The 26,578-nt window shown below is 42.4% G+C and overlaps 1 protein-coding gene across 36 annotated transcripts in view; it reads right to left on the bottom strand.

Moving 5' to 3' along the window:
- The window catches only part of LOC104937910 (protocadherin alpha-C2), a 203,919-nt gene that overhangs the window by 17,662 nt on the left and 159,679 nt on the right, over positions 1-26,578 (bottom strand). The window contains exons 2-3 of one of the 36 annotated variants that reach the window (XM_027278117.1): positions 17,223-17,965; positions 17,082-17,180 (exon numbers count right to left, since the gene is read on the bottom strand). The exons of 30 other annotated variants lie outside the window; for them this stretch is intronic. In XM_027278117.1, the coding sequence (XP_027133918.1) occupies positions 17,082-17,180; positions 17,223-17,965 (842 nt within the window). Of the gene's footprint in view, positions 1-430; positions 3,429-17,081; positions 19,851-20,205; positions 22,715-23,364; positions 25,822-26,578 lie in introns of those variants that run through there. 5 more of the 36 variants (XM_027278068.1, XM_019260560.2, XM_019260558.2 and 2 more) reach the window with 5 other exon arrangements.

The raw sequence follows: 26,578 nt of genomic DNA on the forward strand, positions 1-26,578 counted from the left end.
CTAGCACAACCAGCAAAGCAGAGTGCACCCACCTACCCACTCAAATAAACACACAACCCGGAGAAGCTACCCACATGCTGGGTATGTCAGTTTAAGATGCAGACCTGAAGATAAAAGGCATGTATATCCATGAACAAAATGGTGGCATCTCTTTCTTCATCTTGATAGACATAGCTCATATAAATTTGTTTAAGAGAAAATAAAGAAATAATCAGATCCTGGGAGTGACTATAATGCTACTTTGTACCAGAAAAACAGCTCTAGAGCCATAAATGTCAACTGCAATCCTTCTGCAAGAACACTGCCCTAAAGCAAAACCTGAACCATAAATCTCTGAGAATTTTCCTTTTAATGGCTTGTGCCTTATGTGTCATTTACTGTTGTGTGGCAATCTAAAATAACAGACACAAGCATCACACCAGACACACACCTGAATGGCAGTTGCATCTGGCATACTGAGACGCCGTACAAATAGCTGGCTCTGTCCGCTGTGGCTGGTGACATAGCCCGAGCCCCAGGTGCCACTGTGTGGGCGTCCCGTGTTGTAGAACATAAAAGTGTCACTTCCTGATGTGGCGGTGAGGCATGTCTTGTAACAGTATGTTTTGGTCAAAGACCCATTTCCCCGCACTTCAATATAATGTGGCTCCACTTTGAGGTCACGGCGTAGGGCCACATTGTTGTTGGGTTGCCCTGCACCTCCTCCTCCACCTCCACCTCCTCCCCCTGCCCCACCTGCAGCTCTTCCTCCACCCCCACCGCCACCGGCCGGAGCACTACCCTCTGGAGCACTCTTCGTGGATACACAGCACGGGGAGCAGGAGCCAGGTTGCGTACAGTAGGCATGGCAACGCACAATGGCCAGCACAAACACGGTGACCAGGAACACAAAGGTTGTGGCACTCAGGGCAATGATGAGGTAGAGGGTAACATTGGAGAACATTAGAGGGCTGTTGGGCCTGATGATGCGCTTGGGGTCAGGGGTCAACTTCGGTGGCAACTCCATCACGTGTACATGAATGGTGGCGGTGGATGAGAGTGGTGGTAAGCCATTGTCACGCACCAGCACTGTCAAAACGAAGGAGGTGGAGTTGTCCTCAATAACACGTCTTGTGGTGCGGATCTCACCTGTGTACTCATGCACCTTAAACAGATCAAGATCTGTGTTTGTCTGTGCCAGGGCAAAGAGCAGCCAAGCATTTTGGCCTGCATCACCATCCCATGCGGTCACCTTGCTAACCAGCACTCCTGCTTCAGTGTTTTTCATCAATGTCTCTATGATGCGGCTCCCATTGGCAGGTGGGTAGACTATCCTGGGCACATGGTCATTCTGATCCATAATGTAAACATACACTGTGGCTACACGGCTGAGAGGAGGCACACCATTGTCCTGGGCTTTAATCTGAAAGTGAAACTCTCTCAGCTTCTCAAAGTCAAAGGCCCGCAGAGCATAGGCCTCACCTGTTTTAGGTTTGATGCTGACATAGCTAGCTACAGAGATGCCATGGTTGTTGTCATTGAGGACAGTATAGGTAATGCGTGCATTTTCTGCAGCATCAGCATCTGTAGCCTTAACAACACACAGAGATGCACCGGGTGCATTGTTCTCTGTAATATAAACAGTATATGATGTCTGTTCAAAACGAGGTGGGTTATCATTCACGTCTGCAACATCCACCTTAAATGTCATTTGAGATGACAGAGGTGGGGTGCCTCCATCCATAGCATTGACGGTGACATTGTAGGATGAAATGGTTTCCCGGTCCAAGAAAGCAGATGTGACGATGGTATAGTGGTTCCGGAAGGACTTGATCTTAAAAGGCAAATGGGGCATGATCTCCAGAGTAACTTGTTTATTTGGTCCAGAATCACGGTCATTCACACTGATCAATGCTACAACCGTGTCAGCGCGGGCATCCTCACGTACAGGGCTGGAGAGTGAAGACAGTACAATCTCAGGAATGTTGTCATTGACATCCAAAACTTCTACAACTACTTTACAGTGTACTGCCACAGGAGCTGGCCCCTTGTCCATAGCCTGAATGTACATTTCATATGAGTTTGTCTCCTCATAGTCTATATTGTTTTTGACACGAATTTCACCTGTGTCTGTGTCCATGGAAAACATCTCTCTGACTCTTTCTGGTGTGTAACTGCTGAAAGAGTAAAAAACTTCCCCATTTGAGCCCTCATCAGGGTCTGTTGCATTTAACTTGATGACAAGTGCACCCTTTGGAGAGTTTTCAGAAAGTTTCACTTTGTACACAGAGCTGTCAAACGCAGGCACGTTGTCATTGGCATCAAGGATACGCACATTGATCTTGGCCGTGCCAGTTCGTGATGGGGTACCTCCATCCATTGCTGTCAGGATTAGATGATGAGAGGGCATCAGCTCGCGGTCAAAGGGCTTTTTGAGAATAAGCTCGATGTGCTTATTATTGGAAAGAGGCTTAATAGAGTCCAGTGTGAGGTGGTCGTTGGGGCTGAGGCGGTACTGCTTCACAGAGTTGGAGCCATCATCTGCGTCCTGAGCACCCTCAATGTGGAACCGCGACCCAGTGAGAGCAGACTCTGAAACCTCGAGCTGATATTCATCTCGTGGGAATTGTGGTGCGTTATCGTTCACGTCCAAAATCTCCACCTCCACGTTGTGGACTTCCAGTGGATTCTCTAATACCACCTCCAGGTTGCGTGAACAGGTGCCACTGAATTCACAAAGTGTCTCTCGGTCAATGCGGTCACTTACCACCAGCTTCCCAGTTTTGTGATTTATAGTGAAATATCTGCGGCCGCTGTCCGATGTGATTCTGATTCGTCGAGTGGAAAGTTTTCTCAGATCCAGACCCAAATCTCGGACAATGTCACCGACCAATGCTCCATTTTCCAGCTCCTCCGGAATAGAGTATCGAATTTGTGCATTTGTAAGGCCACTAAGTACGAAAATAACCAAATATAAGAAAAAAGGCACATTCTCCTTTACACTGTAACAGCATCGCGCCGTCACAGCCATCGCAGGCAGGCAGAATTTGCAGACGGGTTTGAGAAATCTTTCCGCCTTTTCAGCTTGCTGTGCGTCCCCACCCGCCTCATTAAAAACGAGGGAATAGTCCGTGCATAGGTCCGACTACGTGTAGGACGACCACCGCATCCTCTCTGGTGGCTGTTTAAAGGGAATTTTCCCCTGTGCATCCATATTTTCCTTTGTCTGTCTGGGTGCTGTTTTTAAATTTCTCTATCCTCCGAGAGAGGCTGACTTTCACTGATGGTGCCTATTGCGCGCTCTCTCTCTCTCTCTCTCTCTCTCTCTCTCTCTCTCTCTTTCCCTGCGATATGGTGATGGTGTCTGTGGGCAAAAGGGGAGGGGGAGCATCTCGCTCAAACGAAGCTGGCTGCATTTCAGCACCTCCGATAAAATCATCGAGCATCATATAATAAAAATAAAAACCTAAAAGACGAAAAGACACTAGAGTTTTACCTATATACAGATCGAGACCTCGCACACGGAGCGTCCAATGTTGCTTTCACACTGATTTCGGAAAATGAATTCGACACGATCGTTTCCCCTCTTTTTGTCAGTGCCACCGCCCTTTTCATTGTGCGCTGGGAACTGATTTATGAACCAGCCTGGCGATTAGACGTTCTCACTGATGAAAACACACAATTGCCCACAAGCCATCTAGCCACACGGAGATGCAGATTTCTGATACATGCATACATTTAAACAACTTATATAAAAGAAAACTGATACTGTAAATGAACAATCTGATTTTTTTAAAGCACCAAACGAATTGTTTTCAGTGACCTACCTCTCAGTAATGTTCATTGTTATGACTTTAAAGAATAGGTTTATTATATTCGATTTTTCCGGAGGTGAATTGAGTGTTTTCAACCACACAGACCAATAATGTGGATCTGGCTCTCACCCAGTGTCTGTCAGGAGTTTAGCGCTGGGTACCTCTGTCAGCACAAAAATATTTTCTCTTCCTTCATATCACTTTTCCCCACAGTGACAGCTGACAATGCGTAGTTCTTATCAGCGTTATTGGACGTGGACCTGTCCTTTCCAGCACAGGTTAATTCCCACAAAAATAATAATAATAATAAAAAAGAAAAAAAGAAAGAAAAAAAAATAGGTCGTGATGATAATGAGGATGTGACGACTGGTGACGACACTAAGCAGGTCACAGACAATATTCTCCAGATGTGACCCCTTTCCACATCTGCCCAAACTACAAAACTGGCCTTTCCTGACGGCCAGTAATGACTACGCACACAAACTGCGCACTAATATTTAAAAGCCACAAAAAATTAAAAACCACATCACGAGGCTATTTGCTACAGGCTTACAAACAGCGACACATTGCAATGATATTTACAGACTGCTTCTCTTTATATTAATACACACAAGCTAAGACAAGACGCCCATTATGATATTGCACTTTTCCATCCAAAGGTATTTCTGACGCTGTAACCTTCAGAAAGGTATGAAAAGCGCAAGCGTAATGAAGCAGGTGCAAATCATCCTGCTCTGCATGTACTCAAATTACTCGGAAACCCATATACCTCAATTAAATGCAGATTTATATTGGATTCAAGTTAACTGGATGCGACCTTTACCCTAATACAGTCAACATGAAAGAGATTCGATCTTTTGATACTGTTCAATTTATCTAAGATGTGGAAACAAAATCAAATTCAGAGTTAAGCCACCACAAGTATGAATACAAATTACTCTTAGGAACAACAATGATGCATCCTGGATTGTATACCAACATGAAAACTGCACTCATGTGATCCATTGCCACTCTTTATTCAAGTTATATATGCTGGGTAGTAGTGGCCTTGTGAGACCCTGAATCTTCTTGATTCACCCCAGCCGCTGGGCTAAGATGAGCATCCACCTCCCACATAATCTTTTTTTTTTCTCCCTCTCCTGGTACACTGCCACTCTCACCCACGCCTAGTCTGCCCACGGCGATGACAAGTCCTTGGCATCCTGAGAGACGACGAGAAGACAGTGACTCACTCGGATGCTGCTAGTGGATGATGGGTAGATAGAGAGCAACTCTTCACACTCCTAGGCGACGAGGAGGAGAAGGTGGCAAAATGGGGAGTTGCTGAAACAGCCAAATGTCTGTTTAAAGAAGACAAATTCTGAGCTATATACAAAAATCCCTTCGACACAGTATACAATTTATAAAGGACTCCATTTGTGGTATAGTTAATCTCAGACAGTATGAGCACACTTAGTTACTGTTGTACTCACACTAAAAAAATATGTGTAGACCTATTTTAAATTGCCTGTGTCATTAGGACATTTATTTTATCTGTATTTGCAGAATTAGACTTTCTAAATTTGGCATGGATTTTTCTCTCTCTGCATTATTATGCTGCTGAGCAGCTGTGATAACAGAATTTCTTTCAGATGGGGCAAACAGTCTCTGATGGTCTGCATGTGTGGTCTGCCACGCTATCCGTGACATTTAGCAGATCTTCCCGGTGGGATGTGTGGACCTCCGTGTTTGGCAATGACACAAAAAATGAAAACATGCGACATTTATCTCGTCAATAACAAACAGAGAGCAAGGTTTACACCTGACCTTTAAACCTGCCTCTCTCATTCTCCTTTTCCCCTTGCTCTACTCCTCTACTCTGCTCTCTCATACCTGTTTCAAACACGTCCATCTGCTTCAGTGTTAATTGCATGCCACTGAGCTGTGGATTATTTCATTTTGCTCTCAAGGGTGCTGCAGATAAAGTTATCACAATGATTCCATCAGCATACAGACACCTGTTATGCATCAACAAACACTGATTTCAAAGCACTGGTTAGCTAATTTGAGTTTATTTTTTACAGTATCTGAAAAAAGGGCTGTTTGTCTCTTGTCACTTCATCTACCTGACCTTGAAATGTGTTGTAGTCTCCATCCCTTCCAACCCCTCCATATTCTCACTTTCCCCAATCATCTCTCACCTACTCTTACCACTTTAGAGTGTCTCTAACTGCACCACTGACATATATCTGCTGTTCTAGCAGAGGGCTGGCTGAGGGCCATGCAGTGGTCTTAAGTGGAAACACCAGAGCCCATCATTTTTGCAGACTGATAGAGGGAAAAAAAGGAAGAAAAAACAGTGTCTTATTCTAGGTAGCCAAAAGAGATAATTCAGATTTTAAAAAATTGAGACTCTCTCTTTGTTCATTCTTTCTGTCAGAATATTATCATCCCCCATTCCATCAATTATGCAAGGCAGCTACCATATTAATAATATTCTCTTCACTAAGACCCAACCTCATTAATACTGTAAGCGGCCACTCTAAAAGCCATTCATATTACTTCCCCTAAGAGTCTCTTATCTGGAATCCCCCATTTTAATGAGTCAGATGACAGAGATCCACAGAGGACTGGGTCACAGCTGGGCTATCATGAAGCAAGACTCCTTGCATCACTCCCTCCATCAGCACACAGTAAACAAACAAAGGCAGTCATGCAAACTTCAAGGCCAAGGCTGTGGATAGCATTTGTGATTGTAGGCGTGTACACTCACATACACTAAGGAAGTGTACACATCTACAAATACACAAATGCTATCCACAGACAAAATTATTCTGTCTGAATGTATGTCATGATATTTTCCTATTGTTTCTCTGCACTCTGAAGTGGCAGGGAATAGCCATCAAGAGCTCTGATAAACAGATGCACTGACTGCAGGGAATGGGAGCATGCAGGCTATTAAAGGTTATACTGACTACACCTACTGGTGCCCAGGTGAAGTCCATTATGCACCTTATTCAATTGTTATTATTCATATCCATAATCAAATACTACTGGGCCAAAATGTTTAGCAAACACCTAAAATACTAAATATTTGGTTTAATTTTACTTTGTTCATGGGACAGCAGTTATGTTGTATTATGGATTACACTGGTATTTGTAAACTGTATAATGCACAAATCAAATTCTATTGTCATTTCTCCCCATGCTAGTAAATAGAAAAGAAGGAAGGAATATAGAGGAGAAATATTAAGGAATGTCTGCAGGCTGCGTCTGTGGTGTCAGGCAATGTGCTTTCAATTTAGCTAATTAACAAATATGCCCTGAAATGTAGCCATTTTCTTAGGGGAGAAAGCATCCTAAATAAAAGTTTACAAAAGTAAGTATTTTAAAGATTAAGGCTTGGAGGGTGTGGTCATAAAACCAAAACACAATGCATCATTTGGATCGTTTCGTGTTATTGTTTGATTACCTCTTCTGCTGAATCCAAAATATGTATGACAATAAAACAGTATCTTCGGCATAACAATCACAAATATTTTATATTAGTTATGACTTTGTAAAAAAAAAAACGCCAATAGTACTTCATATTTAAACCTGTATGCATATTTGAGGGAGATGCAAGCTGAGCAAGAGGGAACAGAGGTGGGAGACAGTGAAATTGGTCCCTCTGTTGGATTACATCGGTAGTACAAGGGTTGGACACGTGATCATCACCCCACTGCCCATCCACCCAGGCTTTCTCATTAAGCCAAAGCACTAAAACATAATCCCAGCTATGAGTGTGTGTGTTTGAGAGAGATAGAGAGAGAGGGGGGATAAGAGAGAGAGAGAGAGAGCGAGAGAGAGAGGAGAAAAGAGAAGGGCACAGACGTCAGACTGCAGTGGCAGTCATTTTCATTCTCATTTCCAATACACTGAGCCCAACAGATAAAGCAAGATATAAGGCAAGGCACCCTCCAGAGGTGAGACAAGAAAGAGCAAGCATACTAAAGCTAGTGCAAGTCATATGTGTATTTCTCAACAGTAGCGATAAATTTGATACATATCACACACACTTAAAAGGAGGCTTGTAGTGCAAAATACTGTAAAGGACAAAACCTGCTGAGCTGAAGCATTTTGTCTCTAAGGCTGTTGCTTAACTTAACCAAAAAAGGAAATAAACAACCATCTGTCACAGAGTACTGCATACCCCAGTTGCTGTCACTCACTTTACCAGCATCACTCTTTAAAGTGAAATGAAAAATGAGTAGAGAAAATCCTACACAACTCAAAACAGGTTAACTGCATCATTTAATAAATAGATTTATAACACAGTGACAAAGCTCTTTTACTTTTCTCATTGCAGAAAAATATTCCAATTTTTAAATCCCCAAAACAAAAGTCCCATGGTAACTTCAATCCCTTTACTCAGGTGGACACAGTAAGTGGGTGGAGGAGGCATTCTCTGGGTATGTTTGTTTGCGCTGATCTCTTGTGTACCTAGCTTTCAAAAATAAAGGGCACGAAAGAACTAGCCCCCCATCCCTCCCCCCCACCAGTCTGTGCATTGAACACAAATTCTTGTTGTGACACTGAACAAAGCTATCAGGAAAAGCAGACAGGCTTTGGATACTTCCCTCTTAGGATGCCCTGGCTTTGTATCCTTGCCGGATGGGAGAGGATGGTACCCGTGGTTCTGAGCATGACAAAGCTAATCTAATGAGTGCAACAACATCCTGATGCCACTAAGAAGGAGCATGGATGGAGGATGGTTTGGTGGAAGAGGGGGAGAAGGAGAGGGGTGGTGATAAGTTCTTCCTTTTATCTGTGACCAATTGTAAGCCTGTGATGTTCGCACTCAGCTGCAAGGCATGTATTTAATGTGTTTTTTGGCCATCTCATCCTTGGAAGCCCCAGTTTTCTCACTATCTCATTCTCAAGGCTGGAATCTGCGTTGCTGCATTTGTGACTTCCTCTAAAACCCTCTCCCTTTTTAGAACCGATTCTCTAATCTCATGAACTTTTCCCTTGCTTGCTTACTCCCTTTATCCCTCTTCTGACTTGACATTTCTACTCAAGATGTTGCACATCTTGGGTTGGCATTTTTCTCTTTGTCTCGCTCTCCTATCTCTCCTGCCTCCCATTGTGTCCACCCTTTTTCCTTCCTGCTTGCATCTACACAGCACATGGTGGGATGAATGTGGGTGGGGGCGGGTACATACTGGCAGCTCCCTGGAAACAGACTGGTTCATCATTTCATTATGGCTTAGAGCAGTCTCCATGGTAACCACGGATGGCAGCACTAACCTCACTCACACAAAGGACACACCTTTTTTTAAGAAAAAACAGGAAGTGGTACATAAGACATGTATGTGACAGACAGGGAGATAAGAAAAAATGTTTTTCTTTGTTTCTTTATTTCCTGCTCTAATGTTTTGTCACCTTGTATTAAAACTGTTTTTTATGTCATGCTTTTGGTATTCTTGTTGAACCCATCCACCCAAATGACTGACGTGAATGCCTCTACTGTAGGGCTGAAATCTATAGTATGAGCTTTGCACCACTTAGCTTTCTGACTGAACAAGGATAATGTACTGTAGAATCAATAATTTAATGCATTTTGCAGCACCAGGGAGGCAGAGTTAGAAGCTTTTATCACATACACACTCTAAACCCCAAGTCATCATCCTATGGATACTGCTAAAAAACTACAGCTCCCATTAATCTTCACAGTAGAAATATATATATAGATATATATATATAATTTATATTATTATCGCGGTTCTATAAAACAACCACAACAGGCAATTTCTGCTATATGCAAACAATTCCTGCGGCTCCATTCAAATATACTCTGACCACACAGTGACACAGACACACGATGTTTTGATGGCTACATGGATAAAAGCCTCTCTTCCTCATCCGCCCTGGCCCTTTGCCCCGCCCAACTGGTTTCGCTGTGATTGACACTAGGTGTTGTCGGCACCGCCCAGCCGCAGAGCAGAGCAAAGCAGGAGGGAGAGGGGGGCTGATACCTCGATCGGTACTGGAGCTCCTTGCTGCAGTAGCAGCGAGAAGCGGAAAATTACCTGCCCCTCCCCCTCTTTCCCTCACTCATAGTCACAGAGAGCTGCAGCATACAGAACACATACTGAACCACTTTTACGCAGAGAAAGCTTCAGGCATTGTTTTAGGAAGCACAGTATGGAGAGGGTGTGCATGCAGTACAGACTATATCGGAGAAACAACGAGGCGACTATCAAACACAGGTCCAGTCAAATGGCGCATGTTGCGCACTGCCATCTTTGAATAACACGCTGACCCACTTACATGATTCTAATAACCCATAGCCATCGCCTGCAGTACGAGTCTATTTGAGAGCGCAGAAAGCCCCATTTCATTCACAGTAAACCAACGCAGTTACGATAAATCTGGCCATGCTTGTTTGTGCTGTACCACTCCCTGAAATGAGGTCACATCGTCTGAGTGACTCAAAGCATTATAGATTCACCACAACACAATGCACAGTGAGCTTCACCTACAATATCTGAACACATTCCACCACTCAAGAGCAATAATAGTATTATTAAATCCATCTAAATGCCACGCGAATGTACATAAAATGGTAGACCAAATTTTACATTAAAAAAAATCAATGTAAACAAAATACGAGGTGCCTCTGTCCACTTGTCATGAGCGAATCTGGGTTGCATCTACACTGTACACACATCGGGGATGTTAATGAAAATATATTAAATCATGTTTACAGTGCTCTATCGCTGATAGCGGACATGTCTGCAGAGATGAACGTTAATTCCCTGTTAGTTCTCTCAGCTGCTCCCCTTCTCAGGGAGTGCTGGTGAAAGAGAGGGGGAGGGGAAGGAGGTCTGGCAGCATGGTGGGAAAGGAAGAGAAAAGGGAACAGGCGTGAAACGAATAATATCATGCACAGACCTATGCCTGGATATTGCAGAGCAAAAGAAATGGGGACATGGACACATTGGCAGGAACAAAAATAAATAAATAAAATTAATTATGAACTGGAGTGCATCTAATTTCACAGTGGAGGATGTAAAATGTAAAATATTAAGCAGTTGTATCTCTAAGGGAGAGAATAAACATTATTTCCAAGGCTCAGTATTCTTCTATTTTTAGAAACAAACTATAACACACTATATAAGTATCTGTATTTCACACTGTGATTTAGAAGTGCAGTTCCTAAGAGCTGTAACATTAATGCAAGGGGGCATATAATGGTGGATAACAGGAGGGATGTGTGACGCAGAGAAGTTGACTAAAATATCTCAGGATTAACATATTCATGAGCAGAGCAATATAAGTAACAAAATATCTTATTCCAAACGAGATAATATTTTAAAAGCCAGGAAACAATTAAAGGCCCTACACACCTTTGGTCAGTACATTCAATACAGTGTGGGCATGTTCAAACAGTGCAAACGCTTGATTGACATCTCCATCATTTCCCTGTTGTACTTGATGAAGTGGGACAAATGACACCTTTATCATTCTGATAGGCCTTTTTTCATAGAGGATATTTTGACATGAACAAAGTAGGAAAAGCAAATGCGTAATACATTTCATAACAGTTGAATTCTATTTAGCTGCTTCAATTTCAGGATTGGGGTATTGTGCATGCCCAGCTCACGATCATATATTATAGGGCTATTTGAACATAACATAATCATCATGAATGTGATGAGTAACATCTGTGTTTTCCTACTATTATAAGTCAAAATGTGAAATATGAAAAAGGCCTATGGATGCAGTGATGAGTTTGATGACCTCATGTAAAAACTCCTCCTGATAACTATGAAAGCAGAATAACTCCAGAAAACACCTGACATGTATATGGCCTTTGGCACCAACATCTGAGCAAAATACAAGAATAAATCAGCAAATTCCATGCACACACATGAACCAGAAGCTCTACTGTCTCTATTAGAGACTTTGTAGCTGTGTCTTGTGACACACCTTCTCACAAGATCAAACTGACGGCCTCACATATCCCCTAGACTTAGAACTCTTCACTGGCTCCCTGTTGCGTGTAGGATAAAGTAAAGTTTAATCTTATGATACTTATGTACAAAGCAATGCATGGCAAGGGCACTAAATACATGGCTAAATTAATTCACCCATACTAATAACCTTGCCCTCTCAGGTCAAATATGCTAATTTTCCTGCCTTTTGCTGTCCCACACACCTGCGTTAAGACCCATAATGACTGAGCATTTAAAGGGCAGCTGAAGACCTGTTCAGACAGCTGTTAGGTAATCTGTATGCACCATTTATTTTTTTATTGTGTGTTGTAATTATATTACTTATATTATGCTTATCTACATTGTACCATGCCCTTGTAAAGCACTCTGTGACTTTGTGAAAAGTGCTGTATAAATCAACTTTTACTGACATTTACTTATAGTTTGAATGCAAAACTAGGACACATTGACTCGAGCAACCAGACTATAGTCAAAACGTACAGCTGCTGTCAGTTGTTCCTTATCAAGTGTAATTTTACAGAAAGGACTTGAATTACAAGGCTTATAAACTTCAGGCTCTATTCTACTTACTGATTTCACAAAGCATGGAAAGAACATCATCATCTTCCTCTGTTTACTTCTTACAACCTAAGCATGAGCTCGATCACGTGAAAGCAGCAGGGTATTTAATTAGCCAAACTTTAATCACAGGTCATCTCAATGGACCAAGAGTAGCTTATTTAATATAGGACAAGACGAAAGTGTTGATACAACGATGATGTAAGGCGCTTGTGAAGTAACAAAACCACATTGAAGGAAATACAACTCACGGTAAGTCCAACATGTCCTCCCTGGCTGAAGGCTCACGTTAAGCTATGCCTGCAATAAAGCGCCGCGCCACCAGTGGCGGCACTGCGCAGTGCAGACCAACAGCTGGTGAGCGAAGAAGACATGCCATGTTTGATTTTTAATGGTAGCTCACACTGTGGGAATCTTTTAGCCTCACCAAGACGAAGTTGTGTTTCTGTTAAATTAACCCTCGCTTGGGCCTTGACTCGTTTCGTTTGACCCGTGTTGACGAAGTCCAGCTTATCTTTGGTGAGTTTTCAACATACAGCTGTTAACTCTATGAGCCGTACATGTCGTGGACATTAAGTGCGCCAAATTTCTTAAGATAGAAACTCCTCATAACTAATTCAGCAATGAATTCAATGTATGAAATGTTTGCTGAGTCTGTTCCAAACAATCTCCGCTTTGCCAGGAGCTGAAACACCCTGTTAAAGAAACTTCTTTCGGTGAGTTTTAGTGCTATATAACAACGCGGAAGTAGTGTCTTAAGCTATGTTGTCGGTGAATACTTTTGCGCCTTTTTTTTAAGTGACTTTGGCGCCATTTGTATCCATTATAACTGCAGTGTACTAACAAGTACTAACAAACAACTATTGTCATCAGAGAAGGAGTAAGGTACAATCTACTGACGGTAATAACCCACTGAGCATTAGACATCTATAATATATTTTAGCCCAAGAATTTAATCCATTAATTATTAAATATTAAATAAAAAAAACAACTGTAAATGGTGGCCAAATGTAAAATTCCAATATTTCAAAATACAGACCCATGTGTCAGAGTGAAGTATGCCTTCAGTCTCTCTTTCTCCCTCTCCCTCTCTCTCTCTCTCTCTCTCTCTCTCTCTCTCTCTCTGTGTGTTTTATTCTTCTTTTTCCCATGATTTTGGCACAAACTGTAATACAAGATGAATGAATAGTGGATAGAGGATGTTTCAAGTGTTTTTACATGGCTAACAGAATGCGCCGACTGCTCCTTTTGTAACGTTGCTTTCGGTCAGTGCATCACAGCACCGTGCAAACCCTGAGCAGACATCAACAACAACAAAGTTTAATGTTATGTTGCTGTGGCTTAATTGCATGTCGTCATTCGTTTTACCTTCATAATGTTGTGTATACGGAGCCGTTTGCTGCCAGAAATCCTTGAGTGTTACGTTTCATGACCTGACTCACAAGCTCCGTTTTACTCAAAACGTTGTTTTAATGACAACTTTTGCTTCATCACATGTTGATATAACGTGACAATGCGTCTTTGTAGTTATAGTTTTGTGCTGTGTCCTGTGTTCTGGGGCAAACTATTGTGACAGAGAAGCGCCAACAAGCCTCCGCGGTTTCAGTACCATGGACAGCGCCAAAGGAAGGCAGAGAAGGACTGAATAGTAAACTGCTCGAACCAACACCAGGAGACACGCCCCAGCAGAGCTACTTACTGTAGTATATATATATATATTGCAACGTTCGAGTCTAACGCGTTGCCGGGGATACATCTTACCTTTTCTTTATTTGGTAAAGTCTGAGTCCGTGTAAAAGTGTCTCCTCCGTTAATACTGATGAGCTCAGCTCTAGCAGGGGAAACGGTGCGGGGAAAACCACTACGTCACTCTTCAGCGTGGTCTGAGCTGAAACACACGTCATACTGCTGAGTAGCTTGTAGAGTAAGACCAGCTCCCGTCAGGGTGGGTGGGTGATCAGGGGGGCGCTTGTACCTGCTGAAATCGCCGTCGGTCCTGTGGCATTTGACAGCTATTAAACTGATGAGGCTCAGCAGAAAGATCACTGACACCGACACAATGGCGATCAGCAGATACAGGAGTTTAAATCAGAGAATCTCTCCTCCTTTATGGGCACACGCTGAAATTAGTCTGGAGTCAGCTGGGGCTTTCAACACACACACATCAATAGACACAGTAGCTGACAGGGAGGGTTCTCCACTATCAGAAACCAACACCACCAAGGGGTGAGCTTTCAGGTCATTGTCACTCATTCTCCTCTTAGTCCTGATTTCTCCGGTGCTGGTTCCGATCCGGAAGAGGTTGTTTCCTTTGGGCTCGGACAGGCGATAAGAAAGCAGCGCATTGTATCCAGAGTCTGCGTCTACAGCCCTGATCTTTGCCACAAAGTATCCCGCTTCAGCAGAATAGGGGATGCTCTCACTGTTAACGGAGCCGTGCTCAGAATAAGGCGCGAGAATTGTTGGATTATTGTCATTTTCATCCAGAATTAAAACGTTCACAGTCACGTTGCTGCTGAGCGGAGGAACACCAGAGTCTGTGGCCTGAACTTTAAACTGAAACGTTTTTAGCTCCTCGTAGTTAAAAGACTGCAGGCTGATTATGTCTCCTGTCTCTGAATTGACGTTTATAGCTGACCCTATTATATTGTTTTTAGGATTATTATTAATCACTGAAAACGTAACTTTTGCATTTTCATCTACGTCTGGATCATCTGCAGTCAAAGTATAGATAACAGCGCCTACAGGACTATTCTCTTTGACGAAAATGTTTATCACAGGCTCTTTAAAACGGGGTGCGTTGTCATTGACATCAGAAACGTGGACAGTAATAACGCTTGTGCCGGAAAGAGGCGGCACCCCTTCGTCTGTCGCTGTTATTGTTACATTATATTGAGAAGCTCGTTCTCTGTCTAGAGTTCCGTCTACGACCAGTGAATAATGGTTCTTATATGTGTTCGTAATTTTAAACGGCACTGAATCGACAATTTTAACCTGAACAAGGCCATTTTTATCCGCGTCATTATCTTTCACAGTTATAAGTCCCACCATTGTGTCAAGGGGTGCGTCTTCCCTCACTACGTTGACTAAAGATGTTACTGATATTTCTGGTGGATTGTCGTTAACATCCGTGATTTCAACGAGCACTTTACAGTGAGATGCTCTTGGACTCGACCCTTTGTCTTTTGCCTGTACCCGGATTTCAACAGCACTGCCTTTTTCGTGATCCAATTCACCATTTACCGTAATCTCTCCCGTCATGGGATTAATAGCAAATTTATCAACATCATTATCACTGTCGTGATTAATGAAAGAATATAGTACTTCTCCATTAAGACCCTCATCTAAATCCCGAGCATGAACAGAAATTACGGTTGTACCTTGCGGCGTGTTTTCGGGCACGGTTGCTTTGTACAGCGACTTGTCAAAAACTGGAATATTATCATTTACATCTTGTACATTAACGGTGACATGTAACGTGCCTGATTTAGGAGGTTTTCCTCCATCTACAGCTGTCAGTGTTAGTTTGATAATAGGCTGTTTCTCACGGTCTAATGCTTTCTGTAGAACCATTTCAGCGGACATTGTCGGCTCTCCACCATTCTGCACATCCAGGGTGAAATGTTCATTTTGATTCAGCTTGTAGCTCTTAACCGAATAACTGCCAACATCTGCATCGAAGGCCTTTGGCAGTGAAAATCTTTCACCGGGAAAAGCTGACTCGGAAACGTTCAAAATGATTCCCGGTATCCGAAAAGAGGGTGTATTGTCGTTTATATCCACAATTTTAACCTCAAAACGATAGAGATTCAGCGGAGAGTTCACAATGGCTTCCACTTCCAGAGAGCACTTCACATTACGAGAGCAGAGTTCCTCTCGGTCTATTCTGTCTTTCACTAAAAGTGTTCCAGTCTTAACATCTACTTCAAAATACCTCGTATTGGGTCCTGATATCTGAAAACCTCGACTTTCCAATTCTTGCACGCCTAAGTGTAAGTCCTTCGCCAAATTCCCCACAGTGGTACCTGGACTCGATTCCTCCGTAACAGAATACACAATCTGTGCTGCAGTGAGACTCCCTATGTGAGATAGATTGAACAAAAAATAAATCCAATGCCGGGAAATATTTCCTTCCTTCATTTTCTCCACAGCCTCCTCAACAAATCAGTTAGAAAAAAATCACTCCAGCGGTAACATTGCTCAGTAATGATACATCCAGCCACGAGATCCTCAACACAGTGAGGATGATTTGTACTGCGATACGACGAACAAAGAATTACTAACCTGTCACTTAGACGAAAAGGGAGGAGCGTCACACAGAAAATAAGCATTTCAACTCTGTGAGCTGATAGCGACATCTTGTGGTAATGTTGCGGTTAGGCAATAAAAGATGATGAAATTATTAAACCATACGCATTTTGGTAACATTCTGTAACTCAAAACTGCAGTATTTGATTTGCCATCCACTGAAAAGCAGCAAACACAATCAGCAGGCATTCTCCTGAGAATGACCTTAATATACAAATTTAAAGAGGAAATGTGCAAGAGGCTAAATATCAACAAGTTGTTGGAAAGTCCAAAAGTGTTACCATTACAATAATGGCACAGGTAAGCGTTTTTAAACTGGCAGCATGAGAATAACATCACACACAATTACTTGATTGTTAAGGACAACATAATTAAGTCTAAGACATATTTCCTGTGTGGTTAATTATTGGCAGCCTTGTGTTTTATGCATCGTCACCCTTACCTTTTCTTTATTAGGTAAAGTTTGTGTTCTGGTAAAAGTATCTCCTCCGTTAATACTGATAAGCTCAGCATCAGCAGGAGGAAATGGTGCGGGGAAAACCACTACGTCACTCTTCAGTGTGTCTGAGCTGAAAGGGAAAACCACTACGTCACTCTTCAGTGTGTCTGAGCTGAAACACACGTCATACTGCTGAGTAGCTTTAGAGTAAGACCAGCTTCCGTCAGGGTGGGTGGTGATCATGGGGGCGCTGTACCTGCTGAAATCGCCGTCTGTCTTGTGGCATTTGACAGCTATTAAACTGATGAGGCTCAGCAGAAAGATCACTGACACCGACACAATGGCGATCAGCAGATACAGGTTTAAATCAGAGAAGCTCTCCTCCTTTATGGGCACACGTCTGAAATTAGTCTGGATGTCAGCTGTGCTTTCAACCACCATCACATCAATAGACACAGTAGCTGACAGGGAGGGTTCTCCACTATCAGAAACCAACACCACCAAGGGGTGAGCTTTCAGGTCATTGTCACTCATTCTCCTCTTAGTCCTGATTTCTCCGGTGCTGGTTCCGATCCGGAAGAGGTTGTTTCCTTTGGGCTCAGACAGGCGATAAGAAAGCAGCGCATTGTATCCAGAGTCTGCGTCTACAGCCCTGATCTTTGCCACAAAGTATCCCGCTTCAGCAGAATAGGGGATGCTCTCACTGTTAACGGAGCCGTGCTCAGAATAAGGCGCGAGAATTGTTGGATTATTGTCATTTTCATCCAGAATTAAAACGTTCACAGTCACGTTGCTGCTGAGCGGAGGAACACCAGAGTCTGTGGCCTGAACTTTAAACTGAAACGTTTTTAACTCCTCGTAGTTAAAAGACTGCAGGCTGATTATGTCTCCTGTCTCTGAATTGATGTTCACAACAGATGTTATTGGAAGACTTTTTGAGATGCTCTCTAATGATGAATATGTTACTTTTGCATTGTCCTCTATATCATGATCAACTGCAGTTATAGTGAAGATGGTAGCTCCCACTGCACTATTCTCTTTCACATATACATTAATCACAGGCTCTGAGAATAGAGGGGCATTATCATTCACATCAGAAATATGAACAGAAATAATACTGGTGCTGGAGAGAGGTGGAATGCCTTCATCAGTCGCTATGATTGTAACATTATACTGAGAAACACTCTCTCTGTCTAGAGGCCCATCAACCGTTAATGAATAATAATTTTTATAATTTAGCTTGAGTTTAAAAGGCATCAATCCAAGAGTTTTAGCAGTGGTGAGACCATTATTACTCCCATCTTTGTCAGTTACTGTCACCAAGGCCACCACTGTACCTATCTCAGCATCCTCTTTAACTGGGCTCATAAGAGATGTAATAATGATTTCAGGTGTATTGTCATTAACATCAATCACTTCCACTAACACTTTACCATGCACACTTCGAGAAGGAGTACCTTTATCTCTTGCTTGTACACGGATATCATATGCTGTATTCTCTTCATAGTCTACATTCCCCGTTACAGTTATTTCCCCTGTGTCTGGGTTAATGGAGAACACAGATTCAGGATTGAAATCCCCCCTCTCAATAAAAGAATACACAACCTCACCATTTATTCCCTCGTCTAAATCTGTAGCAGTTACACTCAGTATAGATGCCTGAAATTGAGCGTTTTCAGTGACCTGGGCCTTATACAATGGTTGACTAAATACTGGAACATTATCATTTATATCATTAACATGAACAACTATTTTTAATGTCCCTGATCGAGCAGGTTTTCCTCCGTCCAGAGCAGTTAATGTAAGGCGGATAACAGACTGCTTTTCCCTGTCTAAAGATTTCTGGAGCACTAACTCAGCAGACTCACTGTGCTGTCCGCCGCTTTGTACGTCCAGTGAGAAATAATCATTTGGACTGAGCTTGTAGCTTTTTACCGAGTTACTGCCTGTGTCTGCATCCTTTGCCATTGGAAGCAGATACCTCTCCCCGGTAAAAGAAGATTCCGAAATATTAAAAATCTTCTCCTTTTCACGAAAAGATGGTGCGTTGTCATTAATGTCGATAATTTGTACCTCTATGCGATGCAGATGCATCGGGTGACTCAGAATGGCTTCTATATTCAGGGAACACTTTACCGTATTTGGACAGAGCTCTTCACGATCAATCCTATCGCAAACATATAGTGCGCCGGTTTTTAAATCCACGTCGAAATATTTCTTAGAATTCCCGGATACAACTCTTAAATCCCGTTTTTCCAATTCGTGAACGTTAATTTGTAAATCCTTAGCGAGATTTCCTACGACCATTCCTTTGTCAACCTCCTCGGAGACGGAGAACGAGAGCTGCGCTGTAGCCCCATCACACAAACAAAGCAAGGTTATTATATGTATCCAAATCGTGACTGTTAGTCCGGCACGTCCCATCGTTGCCACAGAATGAAAGCAAGAATCATTTTCGACCATGTCCACGCTTTAGGTGAATAACACACGAAGCCCTCTCTGTCCTGTGACTGTTTGTGTATTTTCTGACAAAGCACTGTTGGACTATACGGATGTTTCGCACGGAGAGGAGGAGTCTCGGAAAAAAGGGAGCCACACAAATAGTATGGTCTCCAGCGACACCATCTGTTATTTTGGTGCTAATGTAGCTTATAAAGCCATAAATGTTTTATACTTAATACAGCATATATTTGTGCAAAAGGTTAAAGCGGTAAAAACTGAATTCCAGTGGCACATTACCTAAAACCTCACTACAAAACGTAATGTGTGTTATCAGGACTAAACACATTAACGTAGGGATATTAACGATAATTTAAAAGCGAGAAACGGAAAAACAACATCCAGCGTTCAGCACCATGGACAGCGTCCTTACTGGTCAACAGTGTATAAGATCTAATTTGACTAAATTAAAATACTATTATTTAACTCTTTCGACACATATTACACATAAAGATTAATAGATTTTCTGCCAACAAGAAACAAACTTGATTTGCATTTATATGTTCCAAAGTACAACTTTGTATCAACCCAAACACGATGTTCTGATGACCTAGCTGGTCTTTGAGAAACGAAATGACATAATCATCAAGAGGAGCCCAAATTTACCCATAGTTCACAAACAACTCACCTTTTCTTTATTTGGTAAAGTCTGAGTCCGTGTAAAAGTGTCTCCTCCGTTAATACTGATGAGTTCAGCATCTACAGGTGGAAACGGGGCGGGGAAAACCACTACGTCACTCTTCAGCGTGTCTGAGCTGAAACACACGTCATACTGCTGAGTAGCTTTAGAGTAAGACCAGCTCCCGTCAGGGTGGGTGGTGATCATGGGGGCGCTGTACCTGCTGAAATCGCCGTCTGTCCTGTGGCATTTGACAGCTATTAAACTGATGAAGCTCAGCAGAAAGATCACTGACACCGACACAATGGCGATCAGCAGATACAGGTTTAAATCAGAGAAGCTCTCCTCCTTTATGGGCACACGTCTGAAATTAGTCTGGATGTCAGCTGTGCTTTCAACCACCATCACATCAATAGACACAGTAGCTGACAGGGAGGGTTCTCCACTATCAGAAACCAACACCACCAAGGGGTGAGCTTTCAGGTCATTGTCACTCATTCTCCTCTTAGTCCTGATTTCTCCGGTGCTGGTTCCGATCCGGAAGAGGTTGTTCCCTTTGGGCTCGGATAGGTAATAAGAAAGCAGCGCGTTGTATCCAGAGTCTGCGTCTACAGCCCTGATCTTTGCCACAAAGTATCCCGCTTCAGCAGAATAGGGGATGCTCTCACTGTTCACGGTGCCGTGCTCAGAATAAGGCGCGAGAATTGTTGGATTATTGTCATTTTCATCCAGAATTAAAACGTTCACAGTCACGTTGCTGCTCAGCGGAGGAACACCAGAGTCTGTGGCCTGAACTTTAAACTGAAACGTTTTTAACTCCTCGTAGTTAAAAGACTGCAGGCTGATTATATCTCCAGTCTCTGAGTTGATGTTTACAACTGAATTTACAGGAACACTCTTTGAAAGGCCATCTAATGAGTATGTCACTCTAGCGTTTTCATTTATATCAGGATCGACAGCAGTTATCGTATAGATACGAGCTCCAACAGGACTGTTTTCTTTTACATAAATATTAATCTCAGGTTCTAGGAAAACAGGCGCGTTATCATTGACATCAGAAACCTGGACAGTAATAACGCCGGTGCTTGAAAGAGGCGGAGTCCCTTCATCAACAGCCGTAATCGTGACATTGTAAAAAGAGAGTGCTTCTCTATCAAGAGCCCCATCTACAACTAAAGAGTAATAATTTTTGTAATTGGAGTTTAGTTTAAAGGGTGCGGCTCCAATAAGTTTACAGCTCGTCTGACCGTTTTTTCCTCCATCTTTATCAGTCACTGTCACCAAAGCGATAACGCTTCCGATGTCCGCATCTTCTTTAACTGGATTCATGAGTGACGTCACCACAATTTCTGGGGCATTGTCGTTCACATCAACAACCTCCACCAGCAGCTTTCCATTCGCACTCCGAGGCAAACCCCCTTGGTCTGTTGCTTGAACATGAATTTCATATGCTGGCTGTGCTTCGTAATCTAAATTTCCTTTTACTGTGATCTCCCCACTTTGTGCATTAATTAAAAACACATCTGCGGGATTGAAGTTTCCACGTTTGACAAATGAATAAATCACTCTCCCGTTGTCCCCTTCGTCCAAATCTGTAGCACTGAGTTGAATAACGAACGATCCAGCTGGCGCATTTTCATTCACCCGTGCTTTGTAAAGTGTTTTACTAAATGACGGCGTGTTATCATTGACATCCAGAACATTTACATTTATGTGTAAGCTCCCGGTTTTAGGAGGCTTTCCTCCATCTACAGCTGTCAGCGTTAGTTTAATAACAGCTTGTTTTTCACGATCCAAGGCTTTTAGTTGCACTAATTCAGCAGACACACTGTGTTCGCCACCGCTCTGCACATCTAGGGAAAAATATTCATTTGGATTCAGCCTGTAAGTCTTTACCGAATTGCTTCCCGTATCTGCATCGATGGCCACGGGAAGCAAGAAGCGTTCGCCCGTAGGTGACAATTCAGATATGTTTAGTGAATATGACTTCTCTATGAAGGTAGGTGCATTGTCATTTAAATCAACAATCACCACCTCAATGCGGTGGAGTACCATCGGGTCACTAAGTATGGCCTCTAAGTTTAGCGTGCATTTGATCGTGTTTGGACAAAGGTCCTCGCGGTCTAATCGCTCATTAACATAAAGGTCCCCCGTTTTAAAATTTGCCTCGAAGTATTTCTTACTGTAGCCAGACACGAGATTCAGATTCCTCGTTTGCAGGTCTCGAACATTGACGTTTAAGTTCTTTGCGAGATTTCCAACCACAGTCCCTTTGTCCACCTCCTCGGAAACAGAAAATGATAACTGAGCAGCAGTCCAGTCCGATAAAAACAAGATGAACAGCCAACAGATAATTTCGTTATTCCTTCCATCGCCCATTGCTGCTTTCAAAGAAACTGACGTGATACAAAACATATTTATCCATAAAACGCCACTCGATCGGCCAACATTTTAATCCCATTTACTCCAGTCCTCTCCTTTTCATTGCCATTCGTGTTTCTCTCACAAAGCACTCGCAGTCTGCTGACGCTTCACGGGGAGGAGGAGACTGTAAACGTCGAGCTCACAAAATGATGTGGTCATCAGCGACCCCACGCGTTACAACTTAGATAAGAAAATATTTTCAAAAAACGAGTAGCACACTCTAGATCATACAGTATATTACAACACGCTGAATACGCTCAAAGATTAGATAAGAACAAAACTTAAACTGTCCATGAACAAGTTTTGTAGTAAGGGAAAATTCACAACTGACAACATTGACTGGAGAAGACTGAAGACGTTTTGAAGACTGTACAGTACCTAATTAAGGTTAGTTTTAACCAGTTTAAACTCTTTTAAAATAAAGATGCACAAAGAATTTAGGAATAGACAGTTTAAGTAGTGAAAAAAAAGACTGATCGCATATTATTTGGATTGTTTGTTTTCAGCACTACGGAGAGCGCCACACAAACCATCTTACATTAAACGTCCACTTTAAATCTGTAATCTGTTGAATGCAAAGTTGTGCAAATGTGTTTGTTTTGGATTATGATAATTTCAGTCATGCATGCGGAAGAGATTATATGGCGAGAGATAGTTAGCCCATGAGACATCTAACATAGGAAAGGTATATCTTAATGGGATTTTCACTCCTTAATATTGACTACAAGGCCTTAAACAACTCACCTTTTCTTTATTTGGTAAAGTCTGGGTCCGTGTAAAAGTGTCTCCTCCGTTAATACTGATGAGCTCAGCATCTTGAGGCGGAAACGGTGCGGGGAAAACCACTACGTCACTCTTCAGCGTGTCTGAGCTGAAACACACGTCATACTGCTGAGTAGCTTTAGAGTAAGACCAGCTCCCGTCAGGGTGGGTGGTGATCATGGGGGCGCTGTACCTGCTGAAATCGCCGTCTGTCCTGTGGCATTTGACAGCTATTAAACTGATGAGGCTCAGCAGAAAGATCACTGACACCGACACAATGGCGATCAGCAGATACAGGTTTAAATCAGAGAAGCTCTCCTCCTTTACGGGCACACGTCTGAAATTAGTCTGGATGTCCGCTGTGCTTTCAACCACCATCACATCAATAGACACAGTAGCTGACAGGGAGGGTTCTCCACTATCAGAAACCAACACCACCAAGGGGTGAGCTTTCAGGTCATTGTCACTCATTCTCCTCTTAGTCCTGATTTCTCCGGTGCTGGTTCCGATCCGGAAGAGGTTGTTTCCTTTTGGTTCAGACAGGCGATAAGAAAGCAGCGCATTGTATCCAGAGTCTGCGTCTACAGCCCTGATCTTTGCCACAAAGTATCCCGCTTCAGCAGAATAGGGGATGCTCTCACTGTTAACGGAGCCGTGCTCAGAATAAGGCGCGAGAATTGTTGGATTATTGTCATTTTCATCCAGAATTAAAACGTTCACAGTCACGTTGCTGCTGAGCGGAGGAACACCAGAGTCTGTGGCCTGAACTTTAAACTGAAACGTTTTTGTCTCCTCATAGTTAAAGGCCTGCAAACTGACTATATCTCCAGTCTCTGAGTTGATGTTTAGCATTGATGAAATCGGAATATTTTTTGGTGAACTATCCAACAATGTGTAAGTCAGTTTTGCATTATTGTCCAAATCAGGATCAAATGCATTTACTGTATAAATAACAGAACCTACTGGACTGTTTTCTTTCACATACGCATGAATCACAGGCTCCATAAATCGAGGTGCATTATCATTGACATCAGAAACATGAACAGTAATGACTCTGATACTGGACAGAGGTGGACTTCCTTCGTCTGTGGCTGCAATGGTGACATTGTAAACAGACGTGTTTTCTCTGTCCAGTGGTCCATCAACTACTAATGAATAATCATTTTTGTAGTTGGACTTTAGTTTAAAGGGAGCAGAACCAACTACTTTACAGTTAGTTACACCATTGTTTCCTCCATCTTTGTCACTCACTGTAACCAAAGCGACGATCGTGCCCAGTTCTGCGTCTTCTTTAACAGGCGTCATGAGTGACGTCACAGATATTTCTGGGGCATTGTCATTCACATCAATTATCTCTATCAGCAGTTTAGCATGTGCACTACGAGGAGAGATGCCTTGATCCATTGCTTGAACTCTAACTTCATAAGCAGGCGTCTCTTCATAATCTAATGTTCCCTTCACGATGATTTCTCCTGTTTCTGAATTTAGATCGAAAATATTTGACGGATCAATATTTCCTCTTTTGATAAACGAATACAGGATCTTACTGTTCATGCCCTCGTCTAAATCAGTTGCATTTAATTTTATTACTACTGTTCCGTGTGCAGTGTTTTCATGTACACGTACTTTATAAAGAGATTTGCTAAAAGTGGGTATATTATCATTGACATCCAATACGTTAACATGTATTTGTAATGTTCCTGATCTAGCAGGTTTACCTCCATCTATAGCCGTCAAGAGAAGTGTTATCACCGATTGTTTCTCTCGGTCTAAAGCTTTCTGCAGCACTAACTCGGCAGACACACCGTGATCTCCGCCGCTCTGTAAATCTAGCGAGAAATATTCATTTTGACTCAGCTTGTAGGTTTTTACTGAGTTGCTGCCTGTGTCCGCGTCTTCTGCTATTGGTAGAAGATGTCGTTCTCCCGGTATAGATGATTCAGAAATATTCAAAGAATATGTTTTTTCACTAAAAGAAGGTGAATTGTCGTTTATATCTAACACGTTAATCTCTATACGGTGTGCAGTCATTGGATTGTTTAGAAGAGCTTGAATTCTTAACGAGCATTTTACTACATTCGGACAAAGCTCCTCTCTGTCTATTCGTTCGTCAACAAACAGGTTTCCCGTCCGCAAATTCACGTCAAAATATTTCTTACTGTAACTCGAAACAATACGTAGATCTCTGGTCTCTAATTCCTGTACATTGAGGTTTAAATCCTTTGCGATATTCCCCACTACGGTGCCTTTGTTCACCTCCTCGGAAATCGAGTAGGATAGCTGCGAAGCAGACCAGTCACAAAGACAAAGAAACACAACAATGTGAATCCAGACGTATTCCTTCTGTCGTCGAACATCCATCGTTGATGCAAGAAAAGAACTGAAGCCAAACGATCATTTATCCTCAGTACAGATATTTCCGTCCAAATAAATATTATCGTGGCAAAGCTTTTGGCCTTCTCTTCCCAGCACCTTCCGTGGGTGTACTGATGGGCGATGACGATTTCGTTTTTTCAACATGCAGGGAGGAGGAGTTTTGGATACATAAACATAGTCAAGGCTACGGTCTGGTGCGACATCATGTGGTGAATGATAGGCAAGGAAATACAAGCCAGCATATCGCATTCCCAGGCAATTTTACATATTATGATGATCACGTTTACACATATATTTTAGTATTTAGAGGGAGGCTACCCTGAATGATGGAAAAGCTATATATTGCATGTTATTTGCCAGCGGAGGCATTGTGAAGGAAAAAGAATAAAATGTTTTAAGAAAAGCAACAACTATGAGCAATTTCTGAACGTGATTGTCATTTTAGGAGTTTATGTTTAGAATGAATCATACATTTCTTAAAGGAGTGTGATTCACAGCAGGATGGTGCAGAAACCACATATTGCCGACACAAAGTCCAGCACCATGGACAGCGCCATTTCATTACATACAGTTTCAGGAGGCATTGGCAATGTTAGATCACAGCAGAATGATACCAGCTACATACACCCGAAGTTACAAACTCAGCACCTATGCGACCACTGTTTTAATTCAAGTAATGACCACCTTTCATCATTGTAATCATCAATGAAATTCTTTTAACACACATACAAGCAGCAATGTTTTCAGCAGAATGATATAAAAATATAGTTCGGCAAAACACAGTGATCTATCGAGACACAAGCAACAAACTAGATTGATT

This window comes from Larimichthys crocea, chromosome I, assembly GCF_000972845.2.
Source record: "Larimichthys crocea isolate SSNF chromosome I, L_crocea_2.0, whole genome shotgun sequence".
In the NCBI taxonomy this organism is placed as follows: Eukaryota; Metazoa; Chordata; class Actinopteri; family Sciaenidae; genus Larimichthys; species Larimichthys crocea.